General features: G+C 37.7%; 1 protein-coding gene across 52 annotated transcripts in view; it reads right to left on the bottom strand.

The window, feature by feature from the left end:
- picalma (phosphatidylinositol binding clathrin assembly protein a) overlaps positions 1-15,870 on the bottom strand; it is an 89,260-nt gene that overhangs the window by 1,986 nt on the left and 71,404 nt on the right. For 17 of the 52 annotated variants that reach the window (XM_087269057.1, XM_087269059.1, XM_087269063.1 and 14 more), the window contains 4 exon segments: positions 12,793-12,816; positions 8,479-8,538; positions 6,372-6,476; positions 2,162-2,265 (listed from right to left, as the gene is read on the bottom strand). In XM_087269057.1, coding sequence (XP_087125183.1) covers positions 2,173-2,265; positions 6,372-6,476; positions 8,479-8,538; positions 12,793-12,816 — 282 coding nt within the window. In that variant the 3' untranslated portion in view covers positions 2,162-2,172. 52 annotated transcript variants of the gene reach the window in all.

The following is a 15,870-nucleotide window of genomic DNA, read 5'->3' as shown; positions in this document are numbered from 1 at the left end:
AGGCGTTTCAAAGATGGCCACAGAGTGAAATAACTTGCCTTGTAGAGACTTTGGCTATATGCAGTGCATACTTCATACTTATATTAACATATATAGTATATGTACTATATATAAATACATGAATATATTTTAAAAGGCAATGCATTTTGCAATATGTATAAAGCAAGTATTCAAATCTAAACTTTAGAACACATTAGCTACAACATTGGGTCTTGATGACATACTTAAAATACTCCAATTTGATACAAAAAGCTGCGCAGAATTGATGTCCAAAGCTTTAAAATAGAGGTCTGTGCGGGACAAATTTATTAGTCCTGCTGCTGTGTGGTTTTATTCCGCATCCAACCGCTCCCACCATATATTCAGCCTTTGTTCACCCGCTGCCTGACCTGCCACGATTTCTACCTGACCCAACCGCTTCTGCTAAATTTAGGTCTGGTTTCCAAAATCTCACGTTTAAATTGTGTACTACCAAAAAAAAAGAGAGATAACAGATAAAACTGTAGGTTTGCAAGGATTGTAGGCCAAGCATGAGGTTTGTTTGCCCCTTTGTGATGAGACATGAGTGCCGCCTTGAGGCTGATTTATACTTCTGCATCAAGTACATGCATATGCATATGGTCTGGCGCAGCCTTCACACGGTCGCATAGCCCTCACTGTGGCTGACACAGACGCTGATGCGCAACTCTCCAAAAATTTAACTACACGTCGCAACCACGCATGGCACAAGCTATGTGATTAGTTGGCTTGGTAGCAGTGACGAGCGCGGGTGGTGCTGAGAGCCACGAGCCTGATGGAGCAATTGTCTACAAGTGTCGAGTCCTGTAAAGGAGCTCCAGATGAAAGTTTTTGTTTTTTGTTTACCTTATGATTAAAGTTGATGCACGTCCGCCGGTGTCCTGACATTTGATCCTACCCATCAGATTATGCCACCAATACTGTATTTCAGTGGTTCTGAGGTTGGGGTTAGGGAATCATGTAGGTTAGGGCATATCACATTACTTCATACTAAAATTTACACTTGTAACAAAATCTGATGAGTAGCATATTGCATCATCAAAATGTGCTCCTTACTTTTTGAATGAGAGGTACTCATTCAAACTCAGAGGAACATAAAAACCTGCTGCCAGCTAGCAATTCAGAAGTATTGCAGAGCAACACATGCAGCATGCAGAAGTATAGATGCATGGCTACATGAAAGGCAGGCGCCTTGGGTCACGCTTATCACTCGACACAGGAGTATAAATCAGCCTTTAAACCTGAAGTTCCAGTCGTTGTGACGGCTAAATTGGAAAACTTTGAGGTAGGCTTTTAATACATCATGCAAAGGGTCCTTTTTTTTCATTTGCATCTATGACGCATGAAAAGACTCTCATACATCAGACTTGCTTGATGTGGGTTTCCTAATAGTAAACTGACCATTTTGTAATGCAAGCTGAAGGACAGCGCATCTTCATTTAGCTCTTCCATGTTGGTAAAGCTCGCTCTGAGAACTGTTATGCAGATGACGCGCCACAGACTGCGGAAAAAAGCATGTGCCATGTATTCAGCATGTGTAACAGTTGTGGCTGTCCCGCTGCTCAATAAGATATATGCTGTTCTGAAATAACGTCGGGACTCTGGAACAATATATTGTTAGCCTGCTCGCTTCCGTTCAAATTACACCAGAGTTACCGACCATTACACTGTTTTATTTAGAAATGTATTCCCGCACCGCAAGACATCAGGTCGGGTCCTGTGGCTGACCTCTACTTCAAATTTCCACTACTAAAAGTCACTACTTCTTTACATTGAAAGTTTAACGCATGTAATGCTGCATGACATGACCCTTTTACATCAAGGGAAAACAGAACAACACATGCATGATTTGTAAATGAATGTCAAGAGCTCAGTGATACAACCCTCTCAACATAAAATGACACAATTTAAGGAACATCATTTGAACAGCTAAACGTTGACAAATCACATCACCATGACATACAGAAAACATTGCAGTACTTGGAGATAAACAAGAATCAAAGATTTGACAATAGAAACGCTGTAACAGAGCAAGAAGCTGTCAATCACTCACACACACACACACACGCGCACACACACACACACACACACACACACACACACACACACACACACACGCGCACACACAGCAGACATCCTGTACCTAAAGACGATCTAAAGGAAATCCTTCATAGACAGCTGTGCAAAAGGGTCCTGTCCTGGAGCTCTGAGAGGACTTGAACTGGAAGGACTAGAGGCTGTAGAGAGCTAGTTCAGAAAGAATGAAAGAGATTGAAAGAGTTCGAGGACAGCCAGAAAACTCACTCACACACACACACACACACACACACACGAGGGAAATTCAAAGACAGAGAATAAAAGATGTTCAGAAAGAGAAAAGCTCTGTGCACTAAAACCCCTGCATTCAGTGCCGTTTTCCTGAGCTAACACTGGTACAGAAATGAAGTAGGGGTGATGGGAACTCGATATGTATTTGGAGCTGAGAATTTGGTGCAGGTGTGGAATACATATCTATTCCCCAGAGATGTGTGAAAGCGACAATGCTTGCTTTCGTATTCAGAATAGAGCGGCGATGGCACATGAGGTGGACAAACTAGAGCGTATTCTGAATTAAGCTTAGAGCAGCTTCTAGAATAGAGTGTGATCAGTCAGGGTTGAGCTGATGCCTCTATTCCAAGGAGGATCATGGGGCTGGATAAATGCAAAAACATTCAGCTGAAACCGCTATGCATATTACTGTGCTCTAAAAAGTTTCATGGATTAAGATGTGGTCCCATTAGGAAGCTGTTTGGAGAATTCTTGCAGGCTAAATAAGTTGGTTCATAAGGCGATGAAGGCAAGTCAAAGAGGTCACTTTCAAACCAAGCAACTTCACGTTGGGTAATTGGTGAATCTGTGTGAATTTAAGATAATAAGGCCCGTATACACTACCAGTTAAATGTGACCCAAATCCGATTTTTCGCTCATATGTGACGGAGATCTGTTCTGACTGTGTAAACACGAAAAAAATGCATGCATTCAGATATTCAGAGATCAGTTTCAGGCCTCCTTCATATGTGGAAATAAATGTGTGACAATGCGACTATCATGTAAACAGGAAGATCTGATTTATTGAGGCATTCAGTTTTGTATGTCATGAAACGTGCGACAATGTGGTACTTCTCTGCGGTTTAATGACATTGAAGAAAGAGTGTGTGTGTGCTCTTCCTGAAATTTCGGATTCAGTTCTCCTCATTAAAGCCTGCCACAATTTGCTCCCACCAGATCTGAGATATCTCTCGTACCCACAAATTCCTCTGAATGGTGGCGGACACATAAATAAACCATAGGCACAAGCTGCGATGACAGCCCTTTCCCTCCTCCTCCACCTGAAAATATATATATATATATTTTTTTATAATTATTTCATAGGGGTTTTCACCTTCATTTTCGAAAGGACAGTAGAGAGAATAGGCAGGAAAGCATTGGGAGCAGAGAGAGGGGAAGGATCGGCATAGGACCGCGAAGTGGAATCTAACCCGGGTCGCCGCGAGCACCGGAGTGCATGTGTCGACGCAATAACCACTACACCACTGGCGCCGACCCTCAAAATCATTTTGAAGTTGGGTAAACTTTGCATATTTCACAGAGCTAAAAGACAATTTCTTCCATCATGGCTTGTGTGACGCAGATGCTAGAACCCACCTTTACGCATGTGCGTCGTCGTAAATTGTATGGCAAGTGTAAACGCATGAATCGGATAAGGGTCAGAATTAAAGGAACGTGTAAATGGACAGGCAAAAAAAATTAGATCTAGGCAACAAATTGGCCTAAGGCCCCGTTTACACTAGTACGTTTTAGTTTTAAAACGGCGTTTTAGAATGAAAATGATCCGCGTCTACACTAGCGTTTTACCCAGCGTTTCTGAAAAGCTCTCTGTCCACACCTCAGCATAGAAAACGCACATCACATGAACACACACACACACACACACACACACTCTAGCATGCGCTGCGGCATATCTACCCAGATGAGAGCTGTACTCGTTGGACTGTTCATCAAGGATCTACCGCTGGATCAAATCTCACTATATTTGTCAAACGTGATATTTAATTCATCTTCTCTATATCTAACGACATATTCCCCGACTTTGGTCTTTTGAATCTATTACTTGTTCTCAGGTAACGTGTTTTGGCTGAGCACAAAGATAAGTTAATAATTAATGTAACCACGTACATTCTGTATACTGACTGATTGTTTGCCTTTTTTTCCTATAATGTATAATGTACACTTATTGTAGGTAATACTTTTATAATGGCCATTATTGATTACTAAAACTGATATTCAGCAAAAGAGAGGGTATGTTTCGTATTTTCAATAAAAATGAAAGGAGGCAGTTATGTTATAGGCTTTAGGCTTTTGTTATAAATATGCAAACAGTGAAGATGACGCTCATATGACACCTCAACATCTCTGCTGTCTGTTAAGTTGTTAAAATCAAAATGAAAATAGCAGTTCCTTATATTATGTTTTTATTTTATTGTTAAGATGTTGAAACAACGCATGTATCCAGGATGATGTAAATAAGGTTATAAAGTACACTGTTCCCTTTGAACATTTACCCGACATGTCTTCGTGAGTCTGTTTTACATATCAATCTTGCGAGACTTACAAGAAGAGGATGCAGGACTAAACTGTGTGTAGGCTACTTAATATTGAGGAAAAGCCCCAATCAGAGAGGCTGTTGTCTGCAGCCCCGTCTCCGTTTTCCCCCATTCACACTGACACAGAGCAGCAGCATTTTAGAATGAAAACGCTCTGTTTTCAGTGCTCAAAAACTCCGGCGTAGTGTGGACGGATGGCACAGCCGTAGCAAAACTTAAACGTTTTAAAACGAAAACGCATTAGTGTAAACAGGGCCTAAGGTGCCATGTACGCTAGTACATTTTGTTTTAAAGCGTATAGTTAGTTTGGAAACACTGGTGTTGTTTCAATGTGGATGGACCAAAAAGCATACTTTTAAAAGCATAGATGCAGCTATCCACAATAATGAAATTCAGCAAAATTTGTTGCTTTCCAATAGTATAGCGATGTGTAAAACAGCCAACACAGTGAATTTATCAAGTCAATAATTTGTTACAATTTCAATTAAATAAAATTTTCATTTTTTAATTGAATGAAACATTGTATAAATCAAGAAAAATCATGCAAAATTACCAATCACTCAGGCCCTGTTTATAAGTTCTGCTAAGGTTACACCTTCCGGCTACACTACCTCGGAGTTTTCAAGCCCCAAAAATGGAGCATTTTGGAAATGCTGTTTTAGTGTAGATGGGGGAAAACAGAAACATCTGAAAGTGGAGGCATGGCTGCAGACTCCCGAGGACACTTCGGGTAAATCTTCAAAGGAAACAGTGTACTTTATAACATCATTCACATCACCCTGGCTACATCGTTTCACTATCTTAACAATAAAATGAAAACATGTTATAAGGAACTGCCTATTTTCACTATGATATAAACAACTTTATATCACAAAGTTTATATCATAAACAGACACTAAAAAATTTGAGGCGTCGTGTAGCTGGCGTCATCTTCACTGTGTGCATATTTATAACTAAACGGGGTCTATAACATAACTGCCTGCTTTCATTTTCAGTGAAAAATATTAAACATACTGTCTCTTTTGCTGAATATCAGTTTTTATAATCAACAATAGCCATTATAAAAGTATTACATACAATAAGTTTATACAATATAGGAAATAAAAGCAAACAATCAGATCAGTCAAATACGCAGAATCAGTGTACGTGGTTACATAAATCAATATATTAACTTATCTTTGTGCTCAGCCAAAACACGTTACCTGAGAACAAGTAATATATTCAAAAGACCAAAGTTGGGGAATATGTTGTTAGATATAGAGAAGATGAATTAAATATTACGTTTAACAAATATAGTGAGATTAGATTCAGCGGTAGATCCTTGATGAACTCCGACATGCATAGCTCTCATCTGGGGGTTCTGTGCTCAAAGTACCCGCTGACTACCTGGAGCTCAGACGCGTACATATACTGCAGAGCATGCCAGAGTGTGTGTGGTCAGGTGATGTGCGTTTTCAGCGGTGTAGTGTGTACGGAGAGCGGTTCAGAAATGCTAGATGAAACGCCAGTGTGGACAGAGTGTTTTCACTCTAAAACGCCATTTTAAAACTAAAACGTATTGGTGTAAACAGGGCCTTTGATTGCAATTAAAATGTGTGGAAGTAATCTGCAAAAATTCCCCAAATGACAATAAATATGACCACACCTTAAGGCTTCTAGATTTAATTGTGGTAGACACCAGTTTGTGGTAGTCAAGTGGTCATACAGTACCTGTGCCCCTGACACTGGGCCAAAGGGATTGGCAGGCCGCATCACAGGTTGTGTGTACATCATTGTGGGCTGAGTCATCATGGCCATGGAGCCCATTTGAGGAGGCTGGAATGACAACAAAACCTAAGTTAAAGTATAGACAGAGGAACGGGAGTCAGTCTAAAGCCACTGTTCTTATCTGATCAGACTGGAGATTGTGTTGAACTCCACCTCAGTTACATAGAACACAGCAGATGATAAACTTCTATTTTTTGTCTTTGCATTTTTTATTTTTTATTTTTTTGGAGCAACTCATACTCATTTAATTTACTTCTACTCTTTTAACACTAAGACAAAAAGTGAGACAGATACAGGAACTAGACCAGAGGATCCAAAATGGATGAGTCATAATGGCAGTGACAGTTATGTAAGTGCAGATGCTGTTATTTAAGAGCATCATTTACAGAGCACCTTCCTCTCTTTTAACCATTAACCAAAGCCTGTGCTACTTTACCTGAATGGCTCACTCAGTCTGTATTATTGAGTCCTAATGAAAATACTGAAAGATGGTTAAACTAATAGGGGGAAAATTTCTACATTTAAAACAAAAAAAGATGACTGTGCCCTCTTAGTAAGAACCTATTTTAAATCTAGTTTAAAATATTTATAAATAAAATTTATAACTTTTCGACTATACCCAACTAAAATAATAAATATATTAAAATTTGTAACACTGTATTTATTTAAAACTACTATTAAAATTATAGTTAAACATATAAAATTTTTTAATTATGATTATCATTTGAAAGAAGATAGATTTAACAACAACATGTACCAATTAAATATTTGTATGTATAATTACAAATGTTCAAATATAAAATCATAGGGAGCTATATGGACATGTTAACGAGCATCATGGAGAAAATATACATTAGAACTAACCCTAAAATACAGAATTAGTAATAAAATAAGATGCTATGAGGATTTTAACAGGTCTTCCATTCTAAATAAAAACAATTATAATTTTAAATAAATTAATATGATATAATAATAATTATTTTGGTTACACTATTTCGGAGTCCTTGATACAGAGTAACTATACATTTAAGTAATTACATGTACACTACCTGACAAAAGTTTTGTCGTTGATGCCAGTTGAAAGAGCAACAAATAATAACTTGACTTCTAGTTGAACAGCCTGAGGTATCAAGATATTTGTGCTCCCTATTATATTACAAACCACAGGAGAGCGCACATTCTTCAGCAGAATAAAGCTCCTTCTCATACTTTAGCCTCCATCAAAGTTCCTGAAAGCAAAGAAAGTCAAGGTGCTCCAGGATTGGCCAGCCCAGTCACCAAATACGAACATTATTGAGCACGTCTAGGGTAAGATTAAGGAGGCATTGAAGATGAATCCAAAGAATCTTAATGAGCTCTGGGAATTCTGCAAGAATGCTTTCTTTGTCATTCCAGGTGACTTTATTAATGTTATTTGAGTCATTGAAGAGATGTATGGATGCAGTCCTCCAAGCTCATGGGAGTCATACGTATATTATGTATATCAAATATCAAAAGTCAAATGTATATTAATTCTTTTTTCACTGTACCATGACTTTATATTCTATACTGTACTTTATTTCTGTTAAGTGACAAGACTATAGTCTAAGCAAAGTCAGACTTTTCTAATTAAATCATTCAAGATATGATCATATTTTATTTTGGTAAAATAAACGTAATCTAGAGGCCTTTGCCTTTCATATAAGCCACTTCTGATACCAAATGATCAACTAGAAGTCAAGGTATTATTCACTGTTCTTAAAAGTTGGATAGGCAACAAGACTTTTGTCAGGAAGAGTACCTATTATATGGTACCTAAACCTAAGGGCTTATAGAGCGATGCAGCCAATCTGCTAACATAAAAGAGAGGAAGCAAAAACAACAATAATAATAATCTGTCTCAGTAATGTTGACCTACTCTGAATGAAGGGCTCTAGAGGGCCCTTCATAGTGTTCACTACACCCACACTGCACTCATGGGACTGACGGCATCACTGCACACTCTCAATATACAGCCAATACTTCTGACACTGATGGAGTGACTAATGCACAACCCCCCCTTCACACTCACCATCGCGTATCCCATCATTCCTGTGGGCGTCGTGGCAGGGAAGGCCATCACTGAGGGAGCCTAGAGGACACAGTCAGTGTTAGAGCACAAATACCACAGGTAAAACATCACCAGGTTTATTCTTAGCATAAAAGAGCCATTCTTCCCAAAACCTTAAGTGAGAATTTCCAACCATGAGATCACAACTGCCCTAGACAGGCCATCTCAGTTTCCACAGGCTGAATAAAGGACACTTTGTGCAAGTGGACGCTTTTTAAGGCGAGACACTGCAGGTGAATAGGGTATACGATCAACTAATATTTATCTCCATACTTTCCCAGTCACATTAAGATTTTCAGTAATTTTATTGTACGTTTTAAAATATGCAAATTAGACACTAATTAAATATGCGCTATTTTCTAGAACAAAAATCTGGACATTGGATTAAAGGCAGGTTCATATTTGTTTAATTTCTAACATATGAGCTAAAGGTTTTTATCTTTTCATCACTATTATTCTGAAAACAATAGAAATTCGTTGTTTTTGTAGAATAAAAAATATAGTGTGAGGCAAATTAAGGCTGAACAAATTCCTCTATAATGTTCAGAATACAGATACGACATGAAGTAGAGATGTATGGCTCAGTGCAGCAGGGGAAAAAAAAACTCATTTGAGAAAAAGAACTTACTAGAAAAAATTACTGTAACAGAAAAATCAATGGAACCAGATTGATAATGTGTTAAAAAAAAGAAACATTTGAAAGTGTTCTCTTTGCGTTAGGATGGAAAAAAAGACAGGTGCAAGAAAACAGCCCTTATGCCTGCAGTCTCTTGCTTAAAAAATTAATTCAAAAAAGATGCTACATTTTTTTTAGCTTTCTCTGGTAACAGAGAGCCGGTTACATCTGGGAATCATTATAGATGTCTTTTTACACACTCCAACCAGAGCATCAGACCAAGAATACAGGCAAGGAGACAGAGAGGAAGAGAGCGAGTGTGTGTGCGTATGCTCTTTGAAGGCAGAGTGATTAGTTGCAGGTGCAGGGCTCTGGTGGAAGAGAGAAGCTCTTTGTGAAGGAGCTGTGAGATCCTCAATGAGGCCTTCCGTGGCTACAGACACACTTTTCTTTCCACTCATGCACTATTGAAATGGACTCCAAATGGCCTCTAAATTCAGGGGAGGATCAGTGACCAAATGACCAAGAAATTGTAAAATGAACATACTGAGTTCATTTAGCAAAAAAACTTATAACTTCAAATAGTGAGCAGTTTAAATATCTCATTAAGTTTTGTTGAAATATATAGTGGTGCACCATCTGCATAGCAGTGAAAGCTAATCCCATGCTGTCTAATAATGTTTGCCAGGGAGAAAGTATACACACTACCTTGTCAAAAGTCTTGTCCCCATCCAAGTTTTAGAAACAACAAATAATAACCTGACTTCTAATTGATCATTTGGTATCAGAAGTGGCTTAAATGGCAAATGCCTGTAGATTACACTTATTTTACCAGAATAAAATATGATCATACCTTGAATGTCTTGTCACTTAACATAAATAATGTAGAGTATAGAATATTAAGTCATGGTGAAAAAGAATGACTATTGATTATGACTCCCACGGGCTTGAAAACTGCATCCATGCATCTCTGCAATGACTCTGAACACTTATTAATAAAGTCCTTTAGAATGAAAGCGTTCTTGCAGGAGTTCCAGAGTTCATCAAGATTCTTTGGATTCATCTTCAATGCCTCCTCCATCTATTCCATGCTCAATATTGTTCATGTCTGATGACTGGGCTGGTCAATCCTGGAGCACCCTGACCGTCTTTGCTTTCAGGAACTTTGATGTGGAGGCTGAAGTATGAGAAGGAGCGCTATCCTGCTGAAGAATTTGCCCTCTCCTGTGGTATGTAATGTAATGGGCAGCACACATCTCTTGATAACACAGGTTGTTGATGTTGTGATCCACTCTGCAGATCTCTTGCATGCTCCCATACTGAATGTAACCCTTGAAAATCCATGATTTTTCCTTTACCAAACTTGACTGATTTCTGTGAGAATCTTGGGTCCATGTGGGTTCCAACTAGTCTTCTCCAGTATTCGTGATGATTGGGATGCTGTTCAACAGATCATTCATCTGAAAAATCTTCTGCCACTTTTCCAAATGATCAACTAGAAGTCAAGTTATAATTGGTTGCTCTTACAACTGGGATTAAGGACAAGACTTTTGTCAGGTAGTGTATAGAAAATAGTAAGGGGACTAAGATTGATCCTTGAGGCACACCATATTTCACTGGCAAGATATTTGACAGTTGTCCATGCAGATTTACTAACTAGTAAGGGTCAGATAGGTATGATTTAAACCACCTTAAGGACTATCTCTGTTCTTTGAGCGAATAAATCCAACCTTAAAAGATTAGCCACATAAAAAGATTATAACATAAATGTTTTATTTGTCCAACCTGAATGTAGAGCCATAATGTATCCACTGCATACAAAATAGAAGTTGCATTTCCCCCATAAATGTTCTGTTATAATGCAATTATGAAATGGAACTTGTAGAAAATGGGTCTTTGTTTTTATTTTCAGTTTTTCCCCTCATAAAAATTCAGTTATTTATTTTCCCCCCTCAATAGTCTTAACAAACATAATGATAACACCCTAATATCTAGACTTAATAATCTTGTGATTTGGACAGTGCTAAATAATGCAATGACGAACTATACGACAGTAGCATGTGTGCAATAGAGTTTTACGAGTACATGAGCCTGTTTTTGTATGAGATTTACTAACATACAGATAGATTGTATGGTTTGGTTCATATGCAAACAAGTATCTGCATATGATAAGGTGTGAACCAAAAGGCCTACAGGAACTCAAGAGTTGTGACCCAACCAAACCAGCTGGGTAATCTCCAGGGAGGCCATATCCTGTAGTGCGTCACAAACAGTGCTTTGGGTTAAGTTACTTAAGGACCGATAAGTTAACATCACTGCTGAGGAACTGCACTATTCATTGCCTTCAATAAAGTCTTCTCCACATAAGAACTTTGGTAAGCTTATTTATTTTATGCATTAGTCATCTAATACATTGGCGAGCCACCCAAAAATGGACAAGCCAAATACAGCAAAGTCTAAAAATTTGGCGAGCCAGCCAGGAGAGACTGAAAATAAGTGTCTCACAGGCAGTACTTTGGGTTAAGTTACTTAAAGACTGACAAGTTAACATCACTACTAAGGAACTGCACTATTCGTTGCCTTCAATAAGGTCTCCTCCCTATAAGAACTTTGGTAAGCTTATTTATTTTATGTATTGGTGTCATCTAATACATTGGCGAGCCACCCAAAAACAGTCAAGCCAAATACAGCAAAGTCTAACAATTTGGCGAGCCAGACAGGAGAGATTGAGAGGAGAAAAATTCATCGACTGCATCAAGAAGTGAACTGTAGAATCTTGAAGAATCTACAGTTTAAGCTTAAGATAAACAGATTTTGTTTGTGGAAGAGTCCTGGAAATACATGTTGCATCTGTGGACAGTTTATTTTAATCAACTGGATCTCATCTTAAAGATCCTAGTTTGGTGAGTAAAACTTATCAGCTCTCAAAGCACCCTTAAAGGAAACATCTTTTATATGTAAACATTAAAAGTAACCAGATCAACTGGCCGTAGTGTAGTATTAATAATAATAATACTATTAGTAGAAATTCAATTCATAATGTCGGTCATAGTGCTTGAAATAACTCATTTTAGTGACCCAAGATGATTTAATACCACAACAAAAAAGGATAGTGAAGAAAGCACTATTTTTATAAGCATTTTAATCTTCTTTATACTTTGATGCATTGACTTCTGTGCTGCACATGTAGATCTAGCTTTCAGGATGAATGTAAATCTTTGGTTTAATAATAAAAACAAAAAGAAAGCTAAATAATACTTCTCCATAAAGATATCACTTTCTTTTTATTTCTCAGTGAAATCTCAGTAAATTTTGACTGTTTTAAGTCCGTATTGCGCATCCCTACAAGGCATGTTAAGGACCTGAACGCAACAACTGTTGGAGTAACTAAAACACTGGACTTTGCACACTCCACTGGAAACACTAGCCCATTGATTGACGCCAAAATGACTATGGTTGTTTGCTGATGCCGATAAACAAATGAAACGGATGAGAGGAAAGGGCAGAGGAGGAACAGAGCTGCCAGCCATGCCGAGATCACATCTGGTTAGATCAGCTCATGGGTTTCACTCAAACAACAACCGTGACTAAAGCCGAGCCGGTGGTGTTAATAATTTCATGCATTTCAGAGAATGCTTCAACTCAACATTTGGACTTACGTATTGTGGGAAAAGCATGCCATTCTGTTTATTCCCCCGGATGAGAACAGTTACACAACGCAACAAACACAATTAGAAGGCAAACAACACAATAACATTGCACATTGAAAGCTCACACAAACACAAATGTAAACACAGACAAGACACAATACATTCCAGCTGCTCTGAGTGTGGATTACAGCCCTGTTCCAAACAATAGTGTGCTGCCTATTAAGGTGCCATTCCAAGGAAATAGATGTCAAAATAATGAATCATTCATAAGATGTCTAAGTTTGAACAGAATAAAAGGAGAATGAAATGTATAGTTCAGTGATACAAATGGGCATGGGTTTGGAAAAGTTTTAAAACCGGCAACATTTTCTGCTATATCGTACATTTTTTTTTTACGTTTTTGTTTTTAGGACAACAATATATTCAGCAAAAAAGATATCCAAGATGCCATTTTAATTTGTAATGAAATCTGTGTTTTGGTACCTAATGAAGACAGCAGAAATCAATGACTACGTTTACATGGACATCAGTAATCAAATTATTTGCTTTAATCTAATTAAGAGAATAATAAGACTAAGGTATTTGTACGAGTTGCTTTTTGAGTGTTACTTTCATGATCCGGTTTCAAATGTTATAGCACATAATTCGATTAACGTCATCATGTCACCGCGCTACCCGCATGTCCTCCGGAGTTTCATGTAATTTCGGGTGTTTCAGTTTTAATGAACTGCTGGAAGAGTTAGGCTATTTTTTAATGGAAGTTCATACCGCATACTGAAATGGAAGAAAAAAACCTCCGCATTTCACGATGCAGGTGTCTGTGGTCTGCACTGACTCGGTAAGTGCAAAGAGTATCAAATAGCCATGCATGTGTGTGTGTTTGTGTGGACTATTCTTTCGAAAAACACGGAAAAAAGTCATACAAGACGGTAATAATTTGCTTAATGTGTTTACATGTCTGTAATGCACTTTAATAATGCGACTAAAATCAGCGTACTCCACACTTCTTAATTAGATTTCTCTTTAGTTCGATTATGACCTTAATCTGATTAAATTAATCAAAAATCGTTGCAATACTCTTAATCAGAGTATTGTCTTAATCGCATTATTGGTGTCCATGTAAACGTAGCCACTGATCCATCTGAATGATTTAGTCTGACATGTATAGCTACTGTTCCAAAATAGTTTAAATGTTTCTCAAAATGAAATGAATTGTGTTCAAAGGAGAAAACTGTTTTTTTTTTTTTTTAATGCAGAAGTTTAAAAAGAGCATATTTTGGAGCAGTAATCACAATGCCGTAAAACCGTGATATTTTTATCCAAGGTTATCATACTGTCAGAATCTTATATCAGCCCATGCCTAGATACAAATAGGGGTACTGTCATTTATTATTACTTAAGAATAATAAATTATATTATCTAATCAGGGCCAGGCAGTAGGTAGTGCTGTCGCAAGAAGGTCGCTGGTTTGAACTTGGCTCAGTTGGCGTCTCAGTGTGGAGTTTGCATGTTCTCCCTGCGTTTGTGTGGGTTTCCTCCGGGTGCTCCGGTTTCCCCCACAGTCCAAAGACATACGGTAAACAGGTGAATTGGGTAGGCTAAATTGGCTAGTGTATGAGTGTCTGTGTGTGTGTGTGGATGTTTCCCAAAGATGGGTTGCGGCTGGAAGGGCATCCGCTGCGTAAAAACGTGCTTGATAAGTTGGCTGTTCCGCTGTGGCGACCCCAGATTAATAAAGGGACTGAGCTGACAAGAAAATGAATGAATGAATTATCCAATGAGGTTAATCATTAACCAAAATAAAACGAAGACTATACATTTATTTAATTATTTGCAAAAGGAAACAGTAATACAGCTGAAGTCAGAATTATTAGCCCCCCTGAATTATTAGCTCCCCTGTATATTCTTTCCCTAATATTTGTTTGACAGTAGGGGTGTCAAAATTAATTGTTTCTTCGGTGCACCATGATGCAGATGGGGATATCGATATGTGTGTAATAGATCATGACCAGTTATTACGTACTGACAGCATTTATCTCCTATGCGCGTGTCGCAGTAGAATACTACAGCGAAGGAGGTGAGGGTGAATAATAAAACACTCCTACTACTTAAAAGGTGGATAATTATACACAATTCAACTGCTTGTGAGTTTGTTGGAAAGTCTTTCATTGACACTGAGGAAGGCACAACAAACAGCCGCTATTTCACTACTAGGGAGAAGTGCTGTAAAACTCCAGCTTTGCCTCTCTTTTTTCTCTCTCTCACTTTGGACATTTGACCCGCTGACGTGTTCATGAGGTAACTTTTCCTCTCCTCTTGGCTGTGAAAGTGATACTTGTGGATCCAGACACAAGCGTGCCTGAGGTGCAAGTTTTCTCCACAGTTTCTTTAATGGATCACCTGTGATAACCGCATATTATGCACATATCCGCAGCTATGCTTCATTCCTAAAGCCAATCGCAGCCCTTTCTGTTGAGCAGGTGAAGACAATGACCAATCATGGGGGTGTAAGACCTCGCTTGACACTCAAAAAGCAAGCGGGACAATATTTATATGTATATAATTATACATTCAAAAAGAGTGTTTTCTTGAGCAGGTAAAATTACAGGTCCAGTTAATATATCTTACTGCTTGTATTAAAGGACAAAATTGTATTACAAATGATATATAAATATTAATATTATATATATATATATATATATATATATATATATATATATATATATATATATATATATATATATATATATATATATATATATATATATATAAAATATTGTGTCGTAAAAAAAACTAATTATGTAGATCTTTTTCAAGATACTAGTGTTTGAAGTGACATTTAAAAGGCTTTACTAGGTTAATTAGGCAAGTTAAGAGTAATGAGGCAAGTCATTGTGTAACAGTGGTTTGTTCTGTAGACAATCAAAAATATTTAGTTTAAGGGGGCTAATAATATTGAATGTTATATTAAAGTATATAAAATTAAATAATATAAAAATGGTTTTAAAAGAAAGTAAAACTTCTTTTATTCTAGCCAAAATAAAACAAATAATATTTTAACTAGAAGAAAAACTATAGAAAATGCTG

This window comes from Danio rerio, chromosome 10 (assembly GCF_052040795.2).
Source record: "Danio rerio strain M-AB ecotype USA chromosome 10, GRCz13ab, whole genome shotgun sequence".
NCBI classification, from domain to species: domain Eukaryota; kingdom Metazoa; phylum Chordata; class Actinopteri; order Cypriniformes; family Danionidae; genus Danio; species Danio rerio.
Note: the sequence above shows the minus strand (reverse complement) of the source record. Positions and strands in the feature narration are given on the sequence as shown.